The 23,268-nt window shown below is 42.5% G+C and overlaps 1 protein-coding gene across 4 annotated transcripts in view; it reads left to right on the top strand.

Moving 5' to 3' along the window:
* The window catches only part of GANC (glucosidase alpha, neutral C), a 93,950-nt gene extending 75,771 nt beyond the window's left edge, over positions 1 to 18,179 (top strand). For all 4 annotated transcript variants that reach the window (XM_089658679.1, XM_089658677.1, XM_089658680.1 and 1 more), the window contains 2 exons: positions 7,542 to 7,645; positions 17,958 to 18,179. In XM_089658679.1, the coding sequence (XP_089514805.1) occupies positions 7,542 to 7,645; positions 17,958 to 18,064 (211 nt within the window). In that variant the 3' untranslated portion in view covers positions 18,065 to 18,179. The remainder of the gene's footprint in view (positions 1 to 7,541; positions 7,646 to 17,957) is intronic.
* Positions 18,180 to 23,268: the final 5,089 nt, after the last annotated feature.

Raw genomic sequence — 23,268 nt, 5'->3', positions numbered from 1 at the left:
TCACAGACGAAACATGCTGAGGCGGTGTTACCTGGCTGATACATCACTTCCGGTGATTCTATGTCCTGCCCTTGTAGGGCAGATCCGCTTCCGGTTTTGGAGTGGCAGCAGCCATCGTTTCTAACAGCACTTTATGTACCTGGTGCCGGTCAAAAGGCACATATAAGTGCCTATTGCACGTAAGTGCAGTGGGGTTTTAATAGTTTACATGTTTTAATCAAGTTGGCTGCTTTGTGTGATTAAAATTTCTCCCTGATATTGCTTTTTAAATGGTGGTCTACAACACTGGAAAAAAACAAAACCATAGTACATCTGAATAGCACAGATGGTGTAAAGACACATAGCGGACTCATTCCAAAAACATCATAGTGGGACATATCTAGAAATAGAGGGTCCAACTCTTGCAGTGAGTGTAAATACATAAATTGGTGCCAGGACAGATCCTTGGGGTACCCCACTTGCAAATACAGGCCATTTTATTATTGCTACCTCATGCAGTAAAGCATTTCACACAATACTGACTCCAATTAACGCCATCCAAAGAAGTATAGCCAAAGCCCTTTTGGTTATGCTTCTTCTGGGGATCACAGAAGTGCAGTTTTTTCTGCACTCCTGTGACCCGTTTTCAGCTGACAGTGGGCTGAAGCCTGCTGGCGGCTGAGGTCACAGAGCTGGTCCAGGATTTGAAAACATCCCTACCATATGGTCGGGATCCACCCAAAAGCCTATACCAGCACCCGGCTTAGCCTCTCAGCGATCCACCAAGAGCCTGAGCCAGCTGCTCCCGCCCCCTCTACAGCCCAGCTCTCCAGTGAGCTCTGGAGGGGCAGAGCAGAGAGCCAGAGACTGACAGTCCCTGGCTCTCGGCTCATGGAACACTGAGAATTGAGTGATCAGCTGTGTTTTATCGCTCAGTCCTTATTCTCGGGTCCGGCAGGACAGATGCAGCATCGGATCAAATTCTTCATCCACCTAGGTGAGTATAATGGGTTTTTTTTTTGTTGTTAAACCACACTTTAATTTATGTTAAAATCCTCTTTCTTCCATACTGCATACAAATGATGTATCTTGTACAGTCTTCAGGATAAAGCATTTATCTTACAAATGGAAATTTGGCATTGGATATGTAAACATCGTAACTGAGTCACATTTAGGACATCTTTTTGCCAAACTGGACATAAAGAGTTTTTTGTATTCTTTTGCTGAACTTGCACTTCAAATATTTGCTTTACTCTGGGATTCAACAAAGCTTTCACACTGTTTCATTACTACGCTGATTGTTCCCTTGTGGGAGGTGTGTTTACTAAATGCTAACCGACAGATTAAAGTCAAACAAATGTGGGAAAATCAGTTTGAACACACAATCAAAATAATAAATTGATACCTGAAACTGTATGTCAAAGCTACTGATATATCTAGATTTATCTACAACTGAAGATATATGCAAATCTCAACTTTTCCTGTGAAGTTGAGCTTGGCTTCATTGTCTACCATCTCTAGGAAATGAGAGGTGTTTGACATTTACAGGAAAAGCTGAAATTTCCATATAAATCCAGCTGCTTGTGTCACTGACTATTCCAGTCATTTTGACTTAAAATGGCACAGATAACCTTCACTTAGGTAAACACTTGAAGATCTGCTAATGTACATATACATAATGGGCTTCAAGTGGTTGTACAGCTGCAGGCATCATACCGAGATAATTTTTTTGTCTGGCAGACAGCTTTTTGTACAACCCATCCAAGCAGCTGATTAGCCACTGAATGGCTTTTACACCCTCCCGCCACCCGCTGGTGCCTCTCCAGGATCTCCATCCCACTGGAGATCCCGGAACTAAAGATGACACTTTTGTTGGCATAACATATGGCCATTGGTGGACCGGAAGGTCTCCAATGACCTCTTTGACACAGGAAACCGGAAGTGACGAGTACTATTGTCATTTCCATTTTCCTGGATGTAAACAGCACCATTTTTAAAATGGCAAAGTATCTGATCACATGGATCCTGTTGTGATCAGATGCTTTTAGGGCAGAGGAGAGATCTAGTGTCTAAAAGACCCTCGATCTCTCCATAAAGAGTACCTGTCACTGCCTATTGCTGTCACAAGGGATGTTTACATTCCCTGTGACAGCAATAAATGTAATCCAAAAAAAAAAATTAAAGAAACAGTGTAAAAAAAATAAAATGAATAGAATTTTTTAAAAAAACCAAATGTTTAAAGCGCCTCTGTCCTCCTGTGCTTGCGTGCAAAGACAAGCACATGCATCGGTCCTGCAGGCATATGCAAACGGCAATTGCACCACATATGTGAGGTATTGCCACGAGAGCAATAATTCTAGCGCCAGATCATCTCTGTAACTCTTAATTGTAATCTGTAAAGGCTTATAAAGCTTTTCATATGGAGTTTTTTAAATACCACAGTTTGACGCCATTCCACAGGCGCGCAGTTTTAAAGCGCAACATGTTTGGTATCTATTTACTCGACGTAACATCATATTTGCCAAAAAATGTTTGTGTGCATTAAAATTCATGAGTGAAATTTTTCCTAAAAACTTGTGTTAGAAAAAATGCTGCACAAAATATCATGTGACATAGAAAGATTGCAAAACTCGCCATTTTATTCTCTAGGGCCTCTACTATACACTATATTGCCAAAAGTATTGGGATGCCTACTGTTACACGCACATGAACTTTAATGGCATCCCAGTCTTAGTCTGTAGGGTTCAATATTGAGTTGGCCCACTCTCTACAGCTATAACAGCTTCAACTCTTTTGGGAAGGCTGTCCACAAGCTTTAGGAGTCTGTCTATGGGAATGCTTAACCATTCTTCCAAAAGCACATTTGTGAGGTCAGGCACTGATGTCAGACGAGAAGGCCTGGCTTGCAGTCTCCACTCTAATTCATCCCAAAGGTGTTCTGTTGGGTTGAGATCAGGACTCTGTGCAGGCCAGTCAAAAACCTCCACCCCAAACTCGCTCATTCATGTCTTTATGGACCTTGCTTTGTGCACTGGTGCGTAGTCATGTTGGAACAGGAAGAGGCCATCCCCAAACTATTTCCACAAAGTTGGGACCGCGAAATTGTCCAAAATGTCTTGGTATGCTGACACCTTAAGAGTTCCCTTCACTTGAACTAAGGGGCCAAGTCCAACCCCTGAAAAACAACCCCACACCATAATCCCCCATCCACCAAACTTTACACTTGGCACAATGCAGTCAGGCAAATACCGTTCTCCTGACAACCGCCAAACCCAGACACGTCCATCGGATTGCCAGATAGAGAAGTGTGATTCGTCACTCCAGAGAACACGTCTTCACTGCTCTAGAGTCCAGTGGCGGCGTGCCTTACATCACTGCATCCAACGCTTTGCATTGCACTTGGTGATGTAAGGCTTGAATGCAGCTGCTTGGCCATGGAAACCCATTCCATGAAGCTCTCTACGCACTGTTGTTGGGCTCATCTGAAGGCCACATGAAGTTTGGAGGTCTTTAGCTATTGACTCTGCAGACAGTTGGTGACTTCTGCGCACTGTGTGCTTCAGCATGCACTGACCCCGCTCTGTCATATTAAGTGGCCTACCACTTGGTGGCTGAGTTGCTGTTGTTCCCAGTTGCTTCCACTTTGTTATAATACCACTAACAGTTGACCGTGGAATATTTAGTAGCAACGAAATTTCATGGATGGACTTATTCCACAGGTGGCAACCTATCACAGTACCATGCTTGAATTCACTGAGCTCCTGAGAGAGACCCATTCTTTCACAAATCTTTGTAGAAGCAGTCTGCATGCCTAGGTACTTGATTTTATATACCTGTGGCCATGGAGGTGATTGGAACACCTGAATCCAATGATTTGGAGGGGTGTCCAAATACTTTTGGCAATATAGTGTATATATGTAATGTTTGTGGGTTAAGTAATTTTCTAGCAAAAAAATACTGTTCATAGAATGGACCCCAGTTTGTGACAGAACTCAATTCATTTGAGTTGGGTTTGTGACAAAATTCAATAAAGAGTCTACTACAACATGGGGAAACCTGATGCACCTCCCTTCGGACATGGACTACAGTATTCTTTCTGTTTGCTGATGGTTTGAATAAAAAGCTTGCAGGTATTAGGACTTAATCATACGGAGATCATTTGTACTACGGTTTGTGACAGGTTTATTTTAAAGGGAACTTCTATTACCAGGATTCTAAAATTCACAGTCTTTAATTATCATAACTGTGCAGGGTTGTTGTTTATATGTTACGGTATTTGCTTTGTCTGAGCATCTAATCGTCTGCTAAGGTATCCTTTTATACTGGAGAGTGACTAATACTATCTACTCTCCTTTTCACTTTGCTGTGGTAGATGCAGTGGAGCACACATTTTATGACTTGTTCATAAGACACATTGCGGAGCCTGCCATGCCTCACAGAGTTTTCCCAACTTATTGTAGCAGAGGGAGCTCCATGATTGGAGGAGAACTAGTCTTGTGACTTTGGTAGGATCATAAGTATATGGAAGACATTATGGCAGGTCAGAAAGTTAAAAAGCAGGCAGCTGTCAAACTTCAGGTGACCGTTGATGGCTTCTTTAATAGCAGTTTCCATATTTCCATAATGGCAGTAAATTCCACTAACTAGACTGTAACAGAAGGGAGATCCAGTGTGTGCATGTATACCAGCATACACAATGTCAAATTAGAAGTAAAGGCTATTTTATTACTTTGTGAATTATCTTTACAAAACACTGCAAGACATTAAAGCGGTATTAAGACCAAAACCAAAAATATATATTTACTGTAGATACAAGAAATATTTTTCAGCTTAGCATTTATTAGATTTGGTGGTGGCTGCATTAATTTTCTTTTTTTAGTCTTTTTTTCCCTCTGTTTTCATCTAGTGATTTGGCCAGTAACACACCTCCTATATTAGAGAGCCCCCACTCTGGGTGAAGGGGCACAGGGGGCACATTTAGACAGCAGCACTATCAGTCTAGAGGGAGGGGAGTGAACAGAAAAAGTGCCACTCTCCCAGCCAGCCATCATACAATGTCTCCGCCAAAAAGCCACGCCTTCTGATGTCTTTCACCCCACCCACCTGGGGCTTAGTTCAACCCTATGGGAGGGCTGAAATGCGTTGGCTGTGGTTCTTAGTGGAGACATGTAGGCTGAAGCTGATCCTTACTCATGTGATGGTGACTGGCTGGGAGAGCGGTGCTTTTTCCATTCACTGCACTTATCTCTCTGGATGGGCATACAGCCTTCATCCTTTCACCAGTGGATTATGAATACAGTATCCCTGGCTTTGAGCAGTGTTACAAGCATAGCCTGGAGGGAGGGGAGTGTTAGATGGCAGATTTAGATGCACTAACAAATTGAAGCCAAACTCCAGCTAACACACTATAACCAATTACAGCAAACAGTTTTTTTCTTTTGGGATAAAGTTTGTACATAAATACAAGCTGATCATTGTAAGCCCCCCCCGCCAGTGTTAAATGGTTTGTCTCATCCTTGTAAACTGATACATTTGGAAAACAGTTTGTTCTTTTGAAAAACAACAGACTTACAGGCTGGATGTTAGGGATCCGGGTGTGACCAGAAATGTGTGGACTGACACAGGGAAGTAGCAGGCTTCAAGAACACAGGCGTAGTCAGGGCTGGAGAGGTGGAATGGTCAGGCAGGCCGTTTGGTACTGTTAAGCCGCCTGGCAGAGTCTCTAGCAGCCCACCGCACGGACGTCCTCAGGGCGTGGGGTATAAGTCCCAGCCTGCTGTTCACCAGGGCCCCTGATGGTGGGGATGGACTTGGTGCAGACTGGAACCAGGTCGCGACCCCCGAGTGCGACCTGCGGTGGTAGAGAGTACTGACAGGGGAGTGCAGAAACGGAATCTAACTTGGAAGAGGCAGACAGATACACTGGTCTGATCCGAGCCGGATGGATGGATGGAAGGTCGGGTACAGTATGCATGGTCAGACAGGCTGGATCGGTATTATGCGGGCAGCGAGGTACAAGAGGAGCGAGCTAAGAATGGTCAGGTCACAAGCTAGGTTCAGCAGGGTGCGAGCAAATACAGTACCAGGGATCAGACGGAAGAGTAGTCAGGCAAGCCAGGGGTTAAACAGGAGAAGAGCAGGATCAGTAACAAGCAGAGGTTGGCAACGGAGTGAACAGGATACAGGATACAAGGGCTCATGGGAAACATTTACACCAAGGCACAGATCACAGGCCTGGTCATTCCTTAAATACACCTGCTGTAATCAGCCCCAGGTGTTGGCTGACTGCAGAAGTGAGCTTCTGGCTGCTGAGAGCACCCGCTGGTCAGCCCTGGTACTGCAGCCCACACGGCAGGTGAGTCCCACCACCAGTGCTGAGTCCATTCCTGACACTGGATCACCAGATGAAAATAGAAGAAAGCAAGCCTAAAAAAGAAATCAAATGCCGCCATCCTAAAGAATATTCAGTAAGCTGCACAATAATAAATGTTTGCTTTGGGATTTACACCCCGGTCACATCGGGTGCGACTTGGCATGCCCTGCGACTTGCAAATCGCATGCCAAGTTGCACCCTATTGTCCACAACTGGAGTGGTCATATCAGTGTGATTTCAAAAGTAGTACATGCACTACTTTTTGTGTGATTTGCATAGATATCTGTATCAGATGTCTTGCAAATCGCACCTGTAATCAGCATGTCCCCTGACTTTGAAATCATGCAACTTCACTGTAAGTCGCACGATTTCAAAGGCAGGCTTGATGTGACCTGGGGCTAAATACCAGTTTAAGGATTTGAAGCATGAATTAATTGCATTACACCCAAAGCAGTTCATCAAATTAACGAGAATTGTGTTAACTGCATATAATGGTATTAAAGCATAACTAAACCATTCTATCCATTTGTATCCAAACACGTTATCATCTTAGCCTCTTTTTATTGTTATTTTTAAAATCAGTTAAAAATACACAACAAATGTTAAGCCTCCTACATGCACATACAAACACAAATACTCATGTTTGGCGTGCATGCATACAAAAATGGCAATTGTGCCACACATATTTGGTATCTTTGTGCATGATGGGGAGAGAGCAATAATTCTAGGACCAGCATTCATGGTAAATTCTAAAGTTGTGAGTAGTAAAGGCTTTTAAAGAATTTTAAGGCTTTACATATTTGGTATCTCTCTACTCCATCAACCTCATCTTTTATATTTTAAATAAAAATCATGGATTATGTTGTGTTTGTGTGCAGTAAAATTGATTTGAGTGTATTTTTGGTGAAAAAGATAGATTTGATTACCAGTAGTGGAAACATCATGTGACCTCCGAAATTGCAACTACCATCATTTTTTCCACAGGGTCTCTTCTTTCAGAATATATGTGCTGTTTTGGGATTTAAAGTGTGTTTTCATGTTAACATTGTGCATTTTATTATGTGTACTCAAAATGGCAGCAAAAGGGTTAAAAGATCAGTTTAAATGGACTGCTGAAGACAACATGCAAATGCCCTTTTGTTTGAAAAATGTTTGTTATAATCGTCTTAGAATGTTTCCCTTTATTTAGTTCTGCAGACAAAGAAGGTCATTACACAGTGGATTGCATCCTGGAAAAAGTTTATATAATAGGATTCAAGAGATCACCTTCTAAAGTCACTGCACATTGCTCTGGTAAGAACTGTGGTTATCTGATACTTCTAATGACGCAAAGGTTTCACATATACTTTTTGTAAAATAATGGCTGCAGTTTTTTTAATCACAATTCAATCAATCACTTAAGGACTGCCCACAGTATTTATGTATATTGCGGATGGGTGGCCCCTTTGCGCTGGATCACGTACATGTATGTGATTCTTCAATTCCGGGTATAGGGCACACACATCCCCTGCCCAATCTGTGCTGTGATTTTGTACAATTCTGGCCAATGATTTATGGCTGGGATCTGCTGATAGGCATAGCGAATCATAGCACAGAGCCCTGTGTTTACTAACAACACAGGGCTCTGTACTCTGAGCAATGATGTAGCTGTTTTTTCTCCCTGCAAAGCAAGGAGAAAAAACAGCCACATGTATTAGTAAAAGCAGCATATATTACACACATTGCACATTGTTAGGCACACAGCTAACCCTTTGATTGCCCCTAGACGTTAACCCTTTCCCATCCAGTGCCATTAGTACACTGACAGTGTACAGCATTAGCACTGATCAGTGTATTAGTGTCACTATTGATGTCAGTTAATCAGGTTGTTTCCTTCCCAGCTAGCACCAGATTCCCCGCTAACCTATCACAGTCCCACTATAAATCACTGATCACCGCCATTAACAGTATATTGTCATAGCTGCATAAATTCCAGTATATAAAGTTGTGCTCAAAAGTTTGCATACCCTGGCAGAAATTGTGAAATTTTGGCATTGATATTGAAAATATGACTGATCCTGCCAAAAAATGCTTTTTTATTGAAGGATGATGATCATATGAAGCCATTTATTATCAAATAGTTGTTTGGCTCCTTCTTAACCATTAGCCGCCCGGCCAATAGCCATTTGGCGGCCGGAAAAATGCATTAGATTTCCGGGTAGACACCATTTTGCGTACTCCCGGGCATGCGCAGTTTACACGCTTGCAGAGCCGCGCAGCGGCGCGATCTCTCACCGGCCGTGTACCTCGGACACGGCCGATGACAGATCTGAGTACCAGCCCCTGTTGCCGGTACCATGTGACTTGCTGTGACCAATCACAGCAGGTCACATGACAGTTGTATAAAATGGATGGCTTCATTAATGCCATCCATTGTATACTAGTGTCTAGCTGTGAATGGTCACAGCGATCACATGCACATCTCATGTGATTAGCTGTGGCTAAATCACAGCTAAGCACAAAAAAAAAAAAAAAAAACCCTGAATGAATCGATATCATTTAGGTAAATGCTTGCTTATAGCAAAGTAATTCTTTGCTATAAGCAAATTGTGTAAAAAAAAAAAAAATACTGATCACTTCCCCAAAGTAGTACAATGTTACTATGGTAACATTGTACTACTTTGGTCATAGTGAAATATGCAAGACGCTAGTGACTTGCAGTGACGTACCCTGTCCCAAACTGCCAAGGAGAATGACAAAGTGGGGCACAATATAGGAGGACGTAACCAATTAGGAAGCCAAAGTAACGCCCCAATAGCCAAAGGGTGACAGGAAAGAACCCCAATGGAGAATATGTCCCCCAACCGTGGTAGAAGCTAGTTGGGCGATCTGCGCAACTTGCAAGTACGCGTGGAGATTAGGAAGGCCAATACCACCCTGCAATCTAGAGGCATATAACGTCTTCTTGTTCATCGGAGGCCGTCTGTTATTCCAAATAAAACTAAGAACCTCAGCTTGTAGAAGCCGTAAGCCTCGTCGCAGAAACGCTATTGGTAAGGTCCGTAAGTATTATTGTAATCAGGGTAGAAACGTCATTTTGATGGAGTTGATTACCAAACCAGGAAAAAGGAATAGTCAGCCCAACGATGGAGATCGTCCCTAAGTGATTTAAAGAGGGGAGGGTAATTAGCCTGATAAAGTGTCTAGATGGAAGTGGTAAGGTGTATGCCTAAGTAGAGTAAATATTTATTCGCCCATTGAAAATTGTATGAAGTTTTAAGCTGCTGTTCATCAGATATGGGTAAGGAAACATTAAGGGCAGTCATTTTTTGGGGATTAAGGGAAAGTCCGGAAAGAGCAGTGAATTGGCGTAACAATGATAGTAAATTTGTACATAAGAACGTCATCGGGAAATAAGGCACATCTATGTTCCTGTTGGCCACAATGGATGCCATGGATTTGGGGATGAGACCGAATTGCCATAGCCAAGGGTTCAATTGCTAGCACAAAATGAAGCAGGGAAAGTGGACAGCCCTGTCTAGTCCCTCTGCGGATAGAGAACACCGAGGATTTGTAGCCTTTGATGGAAATCTGGGCCTAGGGATTAGCATATAGCAAATGTAACAGAGCAAGAAACATCAGACCAAAGCCAAACACCTGCAAGGTAGTAAATATTCCCCATCAGACTATCGAAGGTCTTATGAAGGTCCAGAGAAAGAAGTAAGAGTGCCCTAGAGAGAGGAGCATACTAATTGGAACGGGCAGCCGATATCAGTGTAATAGATCTATGAATCTGGTCCGGCGTTTGACGACTCAATATAAATCCCTACTGATATTTATGAATATATTGTGCCAGAAAGGAATTAGGACATACAGCTAGGAGTTTCGTTAAAATTTTCAGGTCACAATTAATTAATGAAATAGGATGATAATTATGAACATCAGTGGAATCTTTATTGGGTTTAGGAATTACACTAATATATGCCTTATTCTCATCTAAAGGGACCGCACCTTTCTCTCGCAATGAATTAAAGTACAGTGTCATATGAGGAAGTAAATGTTCACAAAAAGTTTTGTAATACTGATTGAGGAGGCCGTCAGGGCCCAGGGATTTATGTAACGGTAATAATTTAATAACTTTTAGGAGCTCCTCAGAAGTAATGGGTTGTTCCATAAGCTCTTTATGAGCTCCAGTAAGGGAAGGGATATTCAAGGACTCTAGAAAGGATCTTATAGAAGAAGGTTCTGTGGGCTGCGGTGGACCATATAGAGAAGCATAAAAATCATGAAATTCCCGAAGGATCTTCTGAGGATCCTGCGTGATAGTACCCCCATCTGCCGGAGTTAAGGTAATGCCGAAGGAGTAAATTTGATGTTAAGCTTGCGTGCACGTGAAATATCTATGATTCATCCAGCGCAGTTGTTTTTCCGCCTTTGTGGTGAAGCAAAGGTTAAGCTCCAGCTGAACGTGTTCCACCTTAGATAAAAGATCCGAGGTCGGGGCAATTTTATGTTGGGCAGCTAACGATTCATATTCTCTAGATTTGGTAGAGATCAGGATTTTTTAATTCTGGAGGACAGCTGGATAAAAAACCTCGAACAGAGGCTTTATGGACTGCCAAATTAATAGAGGGATTCATATCCTCCACTTTGTTAATTGCAAAATAGGACTTAAGATGTTCACCCATTTCCAAGCAACAGGCTTCATCACTTAGCAAGGACTCGTTTAATTGCCAGTGTGGTTTAACCATTTTAGCCGTCAAATTAGAAAGCGTACTAGGTCATGATCTGACCAAGGTGTCGATATAATTTTAGCTGAATGTAGCTTAGCAATCATGATCCAAGGGGAGGAAATAAGAACAATGACTATGAGCCCTTGAAAAGTGGGAGTAGTCTCTAGAGGTTGGATTAGCCTCCCTCCACATGTCAATGAGGTCATAGCGATATAAAAGCTGCGCAAAATCATGACTTTGTTTAGAAGGTGATTTAAGTTTCATTACATGGGATTTATTGAGTATATGGTCCAAAGCCAGATTTGAGTCCCCTGCCAAGATCATATCTCCCTCTAGTTCTGTAAACAGACTTGAAAAGAGATCAGAAAAAGGCCAGCTTGTTCATATTGTGGGCATGATATATAAGAAAAGACACCATGTTACCCCCTAAATGACCCTTCACCGGGAGGTATTGTCCCTCTCTATCTCTTAAAACTTTAGTTTCAGTAAATGATAGCCATTTAGAAAAGCAGAGTGCCACCCCTCTCATTTTTTCAGGGGCATTAGCAAAAAAACAAGTTGGAAATCCCTATGAATATATCTGGGAGTAAAGGAAGGGGTAAAATGCGTTTCCTGTAAGGCCACTATATCAGCACCCAGAGATTTATAATGGGAGAATATTTTGAGTCATTTAGAAAGGGAGCCCAACCCTTGGACATTATGAGAGAGCAATCGCATCATGGCAGAGCTTTGTTTTTGGGTAGACATGGGAAGCAAGTGGCGAGGTCACTATCAGACAAACCCACCCATCTATCTAGAGTATCAGGTATCCCGAAGTGGAACAAAATTCCCAAGGTGACCCTCAGACAGGAAAAGGAAAAGAAGTTAGGAAAAGGAAAAAAGAGAAAGGAACCAAGGACACCAAGGCCAAAAAAAGGCCCACATCCAACCACAGATTGATTAAGAATATGTAACGTAAGATAACAAAATACCAATATCCTAGACGCTAGGTCAAGGACCGAAAGAGTCTCCACAAAGTCAAACAATGAGGAGATTCTTTTAAATAGGGAGTGTGCATAGACTTTTCCCGGCGCCCCGGGGTCCACATGTAACATCCATAAAACTTTTAAAGCCACCAGAGCATTTTACCAAAATACATCAAACAGAATCATAATCAGTTTGCGCACACATAGAGGCCAATGCCCCACAAGGGGGCCACAGAGAGGCCTCCATTAGAATTTAACCAACAGTAATATAATAAACCAAAACTTCAAGGCACCCGATGTGGTGTTGCTGCAGCGGATTTCTTCCTGGAGGCTGGAGACCACAGAGGTGATAGTTGGGGGTTGGGGGGGGGGTCCATTAGCTTTAGGCAAATTCCGGGAGGAGGCACTAAGAGAGATAAAACCCAAATTCAACAGAAGTCTTTCCCCTGCAGAGAATGTAGAGAAGGAGTAGGATTTGCCATTATAAAGAAATTACAAACGAAATGGATAGTTCCAGCGATAGCGAATATCCTTCTGGATCAACGGCGACAGTAACGGTTTAAAGTCTCTTCTCTTTGATGGTCGCCTGAGAGATGTCTGCAAAGACTTTGAATCCGGTATCCATCTACTTCTAGATCTGGATGTTCCCTAGGATAACGCATCACTGACTCAATTGTCATCAATTGTCGGCACCACTGCATGGATGAGGGAACGGGCAATGGGTTCAGTATCTTTTACCGTTTCAGGGAGCCCTGTAATTCTGAAATTGCCCTGCCTGGCACGATTCTCAAGATCATCTATTTTATTGTAAGCCTCATCTAAGCGATCCTGTGAGTTGGCAATCATGTTAGAATTTTGAGTCACTCTGTGAACTGTATGATCAACTTTAGATTCAATTTTCTCGAGGTGATCACCCAATTCCTGAGGCTTAAAGCCTGTGAGAGAGACCTGGGAGGTCTAGGAAGAGAGCCAGGAGGTGCAGAGGAGTCGCTCACATGAGCCATGACTTCAGAGGAGCTGTCATCCTGGCATCCAGGGTCAGATGGAGAAGGTGCAGTCCCACTAATCCTATAGCAGCAGAAAGGCCTTGGAGCCAGGGACAGGCGCCATCATGCCTCCCCTGCCCGCTCCTTTAAATGTGTTGCGGGAGCCACCCGCGGACTTTCCAGCCTGTCGGGTGGGCATGGAGAGAGCCCCCACTGTCTCAGCCAGGGGCTCGGATGTGTCCTGTGGATATTGGTGACCTGGGGCTGCTGACTTATGTCCCTGAAGCGCCAGGATTGTGCGGAGCGGTCAGCAGGACATCCACTCTGGCTGTCCGCACATGCGCACTCTGACTGGACATACACTTTAAACAATTGTTTGCCCATGTTCAAAGATCAGTGCATAACAATATTCAGGTCCAAGCATGGTTTATACATATTGTTATATACTATTATATATTCAGTAGACTATTTTCCCACACGAATGGTCAATGCAATTCATATGAATATTTACATTGTTTACTGGTCTTATCCATTCCAATAAGCTCAGTGGAGTATGTGCACACTGGCATACACTAACAATGTTAGTTCAATGAAGGAGGATGTCCTTCTTATACCAATGTTAATATGTTTGTATTATCTGCATAAATGGGGTGTCCCAGTTTTGGCACAAGAAATGCTATAATGAGTAACACAGTATTTGTCAATATCTGCTATTTAGAAACTCAAGCATGTTTCAGAAATGTGGAGTGGAATGCCACTAATATAATAGTAAGATAAATGATGCACACAATTTTTGGATGTGTTTGATATAAAGCAAGCCCAAGCACAGCTCTTCCAATATTGTATCCATTGTAACTCATTTACACTAATCCCAGCTCTGAGTTCATATTTGGAATAGCTTTCAGAATTTCTTCTGGGGATCCAGCTCACAAATGAGTTTCTTATGGTAAAATCTCCCATGATCAAAGCAGATCTGGAAAACTGTGTGTACATAAGCATTAACAAATATTTCACATGCTCAATTGCAGACAAAGGCCAATTAAATTCTATTAGTATTTTCCAGAGCCTTTTGTTAAGCCTTAACTTGTAAAAGCAATCCATGCACAAAGACCTTATTCAGTGCTGTCTCTCATGGGCCTGTTTGCAGCCCTTTCATTGTAAGTGCCTTTCATTCACAAAAATATTTTAGAAGAGCTTTAGTGTTTCATACATATAAACCATGCTATGTATTAAAAATCATATCTGTATGCTTTGCAAGTTGTAATAGGCTTTTCTACATTCAGGACTTTTCAGAAAACGCACCAAAACTGTAGGACATAATAGCACTTTGTGGGAAAGCGTAGTTAACCTGCACCAAACCCACGGGTACTCTACACTACACCCACAGTGCTGTCAAACTGCAATTCAGTGTAAAAAGGGGCCTTGGGAAAGGTTGGGGGATACACAGTGGAATATTTTTTACCTTAATGTAGGTAATGCATGAAGATAAAAACCTATAGACTTCAGTACCACTTTAAACAAATTTCAGATGATATTATTATGAGCATGCACATTCAATGTACTATGCAATTGTTGTGGCGCTTTGACTACTTTTAGCACTGCTAACAATAAAGGGATACAAAGGGGCAGACAGAGAGACGGGTTTAGACTGAAGTATAATATTAGGCTACGTACAGTATAGTAATACTTTATATGGCAGTCCTGTAATTTGGTATCAGACCTTAGTGTATTATAGGGATCTTCAGGGAGTCATCCCTGCACCCTTAAAACTATCCCCCATCCAGAATCACCGTAACATCCCAGACATATGTGCATCTGAGGTCTGTGCCTGCTTTAAGGAGTTTGATGAGGTGGATGGTCAAAAGGCAACATTTCTAGGCATTAGCATCTCTGATAAATACAGCAGTTTTGTCACATGTAGGAACACTTTTAACAGCCCTTTTCCTTTACAGTATGTGATATGCAGTTTAATGAATTTGCCCCTCTATTCGTACTGGGAAAATCCAAAATGTTTGAGATGTTCTCAGAACAAGTGGTAAAGGGAGATTTAATTTTTCAGGAACAACTGTCTTCAAGGATTTTGTTATAAGTCTGCAAACCAAACTTCTAACTTTGTCCTTCAAGTCATTGATAGGCAACGTATATCAGGTATCCAGATACAAAACCATTAACTAGGTGGTATAGGACCCCCAAATACCATGGGGTTGATTTACTAAAGCTGGAGAGTGCAGCATCTGGTGCAGCACTGTATAGAAACCAGTCAGCCTCCAGTTTTTTTTTTGTTTGTCAAAGCTTAATTGAAGAAGCTGAATGGCTACCATGCACAGCTGCATCAGAATTTGCACTCACCAGTTTTAGTAAATCAACTCCAATGTTTTATGTTTGCAAACATCTCAGACCAATGCTGGCCTTGTGACTTAATGCATATCTTTTGGTCCTACCCCAAACTTAGCCACTTTTGGGACCAAATACATACTATCACCCTGATATTCACAAGCATCTCAATCCCCAAAGAGCCGGTCATCTTCCTGCTTTATCATAACTGTACACCTTTAAAACCTTATTACTAATCAGTTTTATTCGCTGAACATTGCCCAAGCATGTATCCTATTTTTATGGAAACTATAACAGGAAAGATTTGACCTGCTCTCTGGAGCATACAGATTAAACTTTTCAAAATACCTAGTCCTATTGGCTAGAATATATCTATATGAGGAGATTTCTGGACTCCCCTCTACTACTGTTATTCTATATCTATCCCAACCCTGCCTTGATCCTCTCCATACTCATCCAACTCTGAGTAAAGCACTCAGGGCTTGCCTGTGTCTTTGCCTACCCACCCCTCTTACCCACCATCCCAATTCTCTTCCACCATCTTTTTTTATATCATCCAGCACTGCTCTGCATACATACCAAGTCATCCAGATTAAACACTTATCATTATGTATTCCCACGATGCACTGCAAATGTTGATGTGGGTAGGACCTGCTTTTGCCATCCCTCCCCCCAATGCTTATTACACATCACTGTGGTTTCATATTTTATCAACTGTTGTAGCTACGAACAGTACACATGCTGGGTTTAAAGTATTTAGTATAATTACCTAATATGCCCTGTAATATTGATTATTACTAAAGTATAACTAAAGGCAAAACTTTTTTTTTAATTGTGGATAGAGTGCAGAGAGAATAAAACAGCTATAAGGTTTTTATTGCTGTCTATGCCCCCATTAGGGAGAATTCACCCTCTCTGTTTGTCCTGTTTATCATTATCATTGAAAGTATTGTAAAAGAAAATCCCAGATTTTGGGTTGTCCCGAGAAAAGTATTAAAGGGAAAATCTGCAAAATCTCAAACTGCATTGGGGACATGGACAGAAGAGGGAGATAGGGAACAGCAGGATCAACCAGTTTTTTTGCAGAATACAAAAAAAACTAATCCTGTAGTGACTGAGTGAGTATTAACACCATGTAATAGAGCATTTATTGATGTTTTTTTATGATATGGGTTTAGTGACACTTTAAGAAAGCAGACCCAGACATCTACTAAGAAGGAGCCTTGCTTTCTGTGTGGAAGCAGTGGCCTTTATACAGAGGTCCCGTATGCCCCTTGCTAAAGTCAGAGCTAGAGCTCTTTAGTCAGCAGGGACATTGAACACATTTGTTATGATACATCTGAAATACAGTATATGTGCGCTTACTGAAGGTGAAAGTTCAATTTGGCTTTAGGGAAAGAGAATGTAATGTGAGCACACAATTGCTACATGACAGGGAGTCACAATTATAGCTGAGCTACCTTTAATTTGTATGCTTGAGCACAAAATCCTTTGCACTCCACCTAGTTTCAGTCTAGAATTTATACCTTTCTTTTGAGCTATACACATACAGAGCAGGACAAGCCAAGCAGGGATGAGAAATCTGAAATACAGAAAGTTGAATGACTATGATTGTCTCCCCTGATTCTATGATTAGAGTTTATTTTGTAAAGCGCTGCACAAACTGTTGGCGCTGTATAAATCCTGCATAATAATAGTAATTAGAAATTTGATGTGTCTGTGACCCTCTGTTTTTTTTTGTTTTTTACATTTCTACTCCAGTAACCCAGTGTCATACATGAGGACTGAGCCCTTGCTTTTGCACTACATAACTTTACATTCCATCCATACTGTACCCTTGCTTTCTATTGTATATTACAAAGTCAATTAAATCAAAGGCAAGGACAGCAGATATATCTAGTGTAATGGTGGTGTGACATGTGGGATGATTAGCTCTAGTGGTAGATGCTTTTCAAGTAAGTTCACGCTATGTTTATTAAAAGGTGAGAAAACAAACAAAAGTCCAAAATAAGCTTTCCCACACAGGGGTTCTTCTTCAGTTGTAAATACAAATGAAAAATGCTAAGCCTCCTGGCTACTCCTTATTAGCACTGCTGGTCAGCAGTACCTCTACTGGTATGGGTCTTCCAGACCACTGGCTATTCCTGGCGCACAGCCTCGGACTTCACAGCCAGGTGCCCACTGCGCATGCGCACGTAGTGCTGCGCTTCCTGAATGGCCCCGCAGTCTTCTGGGACATGTTTCATGTCCCAGAAGACTATGGGGAAGGAGGGAGGGTAGGAGGACAACTTCCGCTTCTGATCGCCTAGGTGATCGCAGCGGAAGTGGGAGCGGGTATCTGTCAATTTTGGGTACCCGCTCCCCAAAGGTGCCAATCCTTAATGAGCGGGGGACCTGTCTTTAAAGCGGAACTTCCCCTTTTGGGTGGAGCTCTGCTTTAAGGCTTTACAACCACTTTAACTCCTCAATAAGACACATAAGTTGAATCCAATAGAATTTTATTTAAGATAACAATACCCAGTTACAGTTCAATGCAATAAAATAAAAATACACGAGTGGGACAACACAAATCAAGTCTTTTACAGACATCTTTTTTGCTCCCATATAGGAGGAAAGAAAACAGTGGAATTCGTGTACAACAGTCAGCTCTGTCTTCTGAGCCTGGAGAACTTATCCCTGCAAGTCTGTGCAGACTGGGAGATTCACATACTCTGATGCTGCTGCTCATTCTGCTGATTACCGTGGCTTTTTTCCTGTGAGATGTAACAATCTGTCTGTTTTATTGCTGATGCTGTTTTTTTAATAAAGTTCACATACAAGTCCTGCATAACCTGACATTCACCTTTGACAGTTAAGGAATTAATTTTTTTAAACTGTACAGTATGCATATCTTTTTTTCTTTCTCAAATCAGACGATCATGGTATTGTATATTTGTGTGGCATCCAATTATTCCTGCTGTTCACAAACTGAGGTCACTAGAGTGGTCAAAGGTGTGGCAGAAGGAAATCCATACAAAAATACCTTGCATTATATCATTTATATTTTCATGGGAAGGAATTTCTGAGGGTTATTTACTGAAGCTAGAGAAAGCACAATCTGGTACAGCTCTGCTCAGAAACCAATCAGCTTCCTGGTTTTGTTCCCAAAACCTAACTAAACAAGCTGAAGCTAGAAGGTGATTGGTTACTATGCACAGCAGCACCAGATTCTGAATGCACCACTTTTAGTAAATCCCCACCTTTGTGTCCCTTTAATACATCAAGTATGTTTAACTTCAACACTTTTACATTTTCTCATAACAGCCAGCTGCCTGTAAACGTATGTAGCACTACCCCCTTAGGAGTTACTGAGTATTTGAGTCCCCCTATAGTCCTGCAAAGCCAAGCAACATGCATTTTCCACAGACTTGCAGCCAGGAGTCAGTAACCAGTCTCTGGGCTTGTTTTGAAGTTTTATATTAATATATAATAAAGGATAATAAATGTGGATGTGGTAAGGGGTGTATGGGATGCCTAATGGAACTGTTTGAACTGAAGACAATCTTCTTGAACTATTTACAAGTCTATGCACAAAGAAATCCTCTTGGAGAGCTAGCCAGCATCTCCCTGTGTACCACTCCAGACCCCCAAATGCTCCTTTATCTGGCTGCCTGGAGGAATCCCTGGACTGGGGGTCCAGTGCCTGTTACTGAAGGGGTTAACAGTCCCCGATATGGAGCGAGTCAGGTTTAACACCCAAATGCTTTCTTCCCTTTTTGGCACAGGGAGTGTGGGTGTACTCACTTAGTCCTTCTCCTATGTTGTAGATGGGTCGGTGGCTGCTACCAGGCCTTCTAGCTGGGCCACTCCTTCCCTGCTATACAGGTGGTCCTCTCTCAGGGGGGCGGTGAAGGTCCAAGTCTTACTCCTTCCAAAGCGCCTGCCTGGAGGTGAACCTCTCTCCATCTGGGCCCCCTACCAGGATCCTGCTCTCCATCTTTCACATCCTCTTCCACCTGAACTCTCCTCCAACTCTTCTGCTGCTGAGCAGGCTGTCATTTTTAAGGGTTGTTCTGGTCCCTTGCCAAAACCTCCTGTTGGGGATTGGCCAGAATCCCTCAAAAGTGCAGATAAGTCACTACACAAATATACCCACTGCTTCTAGATCTTTTTTCAAAGTTCTAGAACGGGTAAATTCCCGGGGGCTGGTCTGCAGAGCCTCTCAGCTCTGACCAAAATTTGACCTGACTATTGCACCCAGACTGCTACTCAGCCTCCATCTAACAGTGGAAGCTAGAGCTCCCCCTAGCTAACTAGGAGGGTACTACACTTAGATATGTTATCGCAATAATGGAATTTATACTTTACTGTTGTGTGACAGATTTTGCTGGAAATTAGATGATATACTTTTATTGGTTTTATATTTTAAAGCTCAACTGAACAATTAAAATTGCCTAAATAAATACAGTGTGATTAAAAAAGGTGTGCAAAATCTTACTCCTTGTTGCTGTTCTGCAGCCACAGTCAGAATAAATCAGCCTATCCCCCCCCCAGCTTGCTGCTTAGAGAACAGCTGCTATCTGTATGTAAGCAGTGGCCTCTCTGTAGTGGCCTTACATGCCCCTCAGAGTCAGAGCAGTGCAGTCAGCAAAGCTTACACTTCCTGCTCTGACTGGCCAATCAGACTTAGGCAGTCGGGGTTAATACACTGATCATAGCCTCATACAAATCTGATCTCTTAGGTACAGAAATAGCAGCGAGTCAGTTGTTGCAGGGGTAGGGGAGGTGATTTAGCATAGGTGATCATTTGTTTTTGGCAAACCAAAGGGAATGCCATGTCTTTGACTTGTTTTTGGTGTTGTGTTGAAGACTACCAATGATAAAAAGTTATAAAAGAATAATATTAACTAGAGATGCACCGATACAGGTATCGTTGCCAATACCAAGTATTTTCATGAGTAATCATGCTCGGAAAAATACTTCTGATACCATAACTGATACTTGCGTTAATGGACACAAATTGCACCGCAAAGATTAGCATGCAATTTGAACAGGAATGCGATTTCTGTCCAAATCGTATGTGATTTCCCCACTGCTCCTGCGTGAACCCAGGCGTGTGGGAAACCTCCCTGCAGGCATCCCATGCTGAGTGTCAGTGGTAGGAGAGGAGATAAAGCGATGGGGATTTGAAATCCCTGCCACATTCTTTCCTCGCCTTCCAGTGATGACAGTTTGGGCTAGACAGCATCTGATTGGTCAGCATACTGTATTTTCTGCACTAACGCAGATTCTTGCTGGCAGATCTGGTAGAAGATCCTGCAAAAAATATGCATCTAAAATACTGGCAATTAGATTTGTACCACATTTATACGCGTACAATGCTTCTTTCATTCAAATCAATGGCTATACATTTACATGAGCATGCATTTAGAACCTGTGTGGCCCTGAATGCAGAAGTGTCCTACTTTTTGTCTGCACAGCTAGACACAGCGCACATTTTCACAGATCGGCGCAGCTGTGTGTATGGGCTCATTGATTGTTATAGTGCTGCAGTTACAGGAGCACAATAGTATGCGCAGTGTGCATCTAAATGCAGCATTTTGTTTCTGCCTATGTGAATGAGTCCTAAGGGAGCTCCTGACAGTTTTGCATTCCGGGAGCCATAACTTAACCTATAGGCCCCCATGGCTCAGCCGTGGTAGGCATTCCTCCCTCTCCCCTGCAACAGCTGGAGTCAGAGCTGCAAGATCACATAACCGGACTAGAATAAAAAGTACACAGATCTTTTTTTTGTACAGGTTAGGCAGGATAGGTAGGATGGGGGTAGGTAACATTTTAAAGAATAGTTAAATTTAGGCTTTTCTTCTGCTTTAAAGCTACACCCCAGGAACAAAAACTTTCATTTAAATATATTCCACAAATACCTACAAAGCTGCACAAAATGTCTTTGCAAAGCCAGATATTAGCTTGTCAATGTAGAAGGGACATCATTATTGTATTGTACATAACCTGTGCATAGATCAGAGCTGTGGGAGGGGCCCGGCAGGTACTCCTAGACAAGACCAGTTACCCTGCACAAAGAGAGAGAGCAGCAGTGACTGGTCTTTATTACAGGAAGCTCCTGCACAGAGGCAAAGTTTCACACTGGAATGCTACATAGATCTGGAAGAAATACACAAAGTACATCAAGATTCAAATAAAAATATATATGACTCTTGTATTTTGACTACATTTGCTTAACCCGGAGTTCATCTTTAAAGAGGAACCTTATCACCTACCCCTGGCTTTTTTTTCTTATCCCTGCCTCCCTTTTATACTGGGGTTCACCAAAAAACATACTCAAATGTCCAGTGCTTCCAGCTGTAATCCACCAATCCACTACCACAGCTAGGTCCCGTACTGCCATCATCTTCTCTGACATCATCAGGAGCCAGCTGTCCCGCAATGATGTGCAGTCAGGTCCATCCACTGGTCACTGTGAACCCCTGCTTCAATGGGGTGGGGAAATCCCAGAAAGCTGCAGGGGTGGGAACATGTCATTTTTGTTTAGGTGAGAATGTCAGTGGGGGGGCCTGGGGGTAGAGGCCCAAAGGGGGTAAATAGGGCAGAGTAGTGAGAATGTGGAAAAGAGAAAAAGGGGGACAGCTCTATACTACAGCCCTCTTTCTGAACTTACACATGGAATAATACTAAGGCCTCATTCACACTGGCACCTCTGTGATTAGCTTTTCTAAGGTCATCTGGGAAGCAAAACTTTTTCCTGTGTTTAACCTCCTCTTCCTGCTGGAGGAACGCATATATGCAGCCTCTCGGTGGGTGGGCTTTAACCAGCTGCCACCCATTTGATAGCAGCTTTACTACTACATGGCAGCCATGCTGTGCAGAATCACGTATATAGCCAGGCTGTCATTGGCTCCCTTACATGTCAATCACAAAGTCAGCAATTCATGGCTCAGACCCAGCAATCGACGGAGCAACTGACAGGAAAGAGATCTGTGAATGTAAATACACATACAGTCATGGCCGAAATTGTTGGCACCCTTGATATTTCTCCAGGAAATCATGTATTTCTCACGAAACGTATTGCATTAACACATGTTTTGCTATACACATGTTTATTCCCTTTGTGTGTATTGGGACAAAACAAAAAAAGGGAGGAAAGAAAGCAAATTCGACATAATGTCACACAAACCTCCAAAAATGGGCTGGACAAAAGTATTGGCACCCTTTCACAACTGCGGATAAATAAGAATGTTACAAGCATGTGATGCTCCTGTAAACTCACCTGGGGCAAGTAACAGGTGTGGGCAATATAGAAATCACACCTGAAAGCAGATAAAAAGGAGAGACGTTCACTTAACCTTTGCATTGTGTGTCTGTCTGTGCCACACTAAGCATGGACAACAGAAAGAGGAGACGAGAACTGTCTGAGGACCTGAGAACCAAAATTGTGGCAAAATATCAACAATCTCAAGGTTACAAGTCCATCTCCAGAGAACTAGATTTGCCTTTGTCCACAGTGCGCAACATTATCAAGAAGTTTGCAACCCATGGCACTGTAGCTAATCTCCCTGGTCGTGGACGGATGAGGAAAATTGATGAAAGATTGCAACGCAGAATAGTCCGGATGGTGGATAAGCAGCCCCAAACATGTTCCAAAGACATTCAAGCTGTCCTGCAGGCTCAGGGAGCATCAGTGTCAGCGCGAACTATCCGTCGACATTTAAATGAAATGAAACGCTATGGCAGGAGACCCAGGAGGACCCCACTGCTGACACAGAGACATAAAAAAGCAAGACTACAGTTTGCCAAAATGTACTTGAGTAAGCCAAAAGCCTTCTGGGAAAACGTCTTGTGGACAGATGAGACCAAGATAGAGCTTTTCGGTAAAGCACATCATTCTACTGTTTACCGAAAACGGAATGAGGCCTACAAAGAAC

This window comes from Staurois parvus, unplaced genomic scaffold, assembly GCF_062004578.1.
Source record: "Staurois parvus isolate SC_StPar_1 unplaced genomic scaffold, SC_StPar_1.0 ptg001089l, whole genome shotgun sequence".
Taxonomy (NCBI): Eukaryota; Metazoa; Chordata; class Amphibia; order Anura; family Ranidae; genus Staurois; species Staurois parvus.
This window is presented reverse-complemented; position numbering and strand designations above follow the sequence as displayed.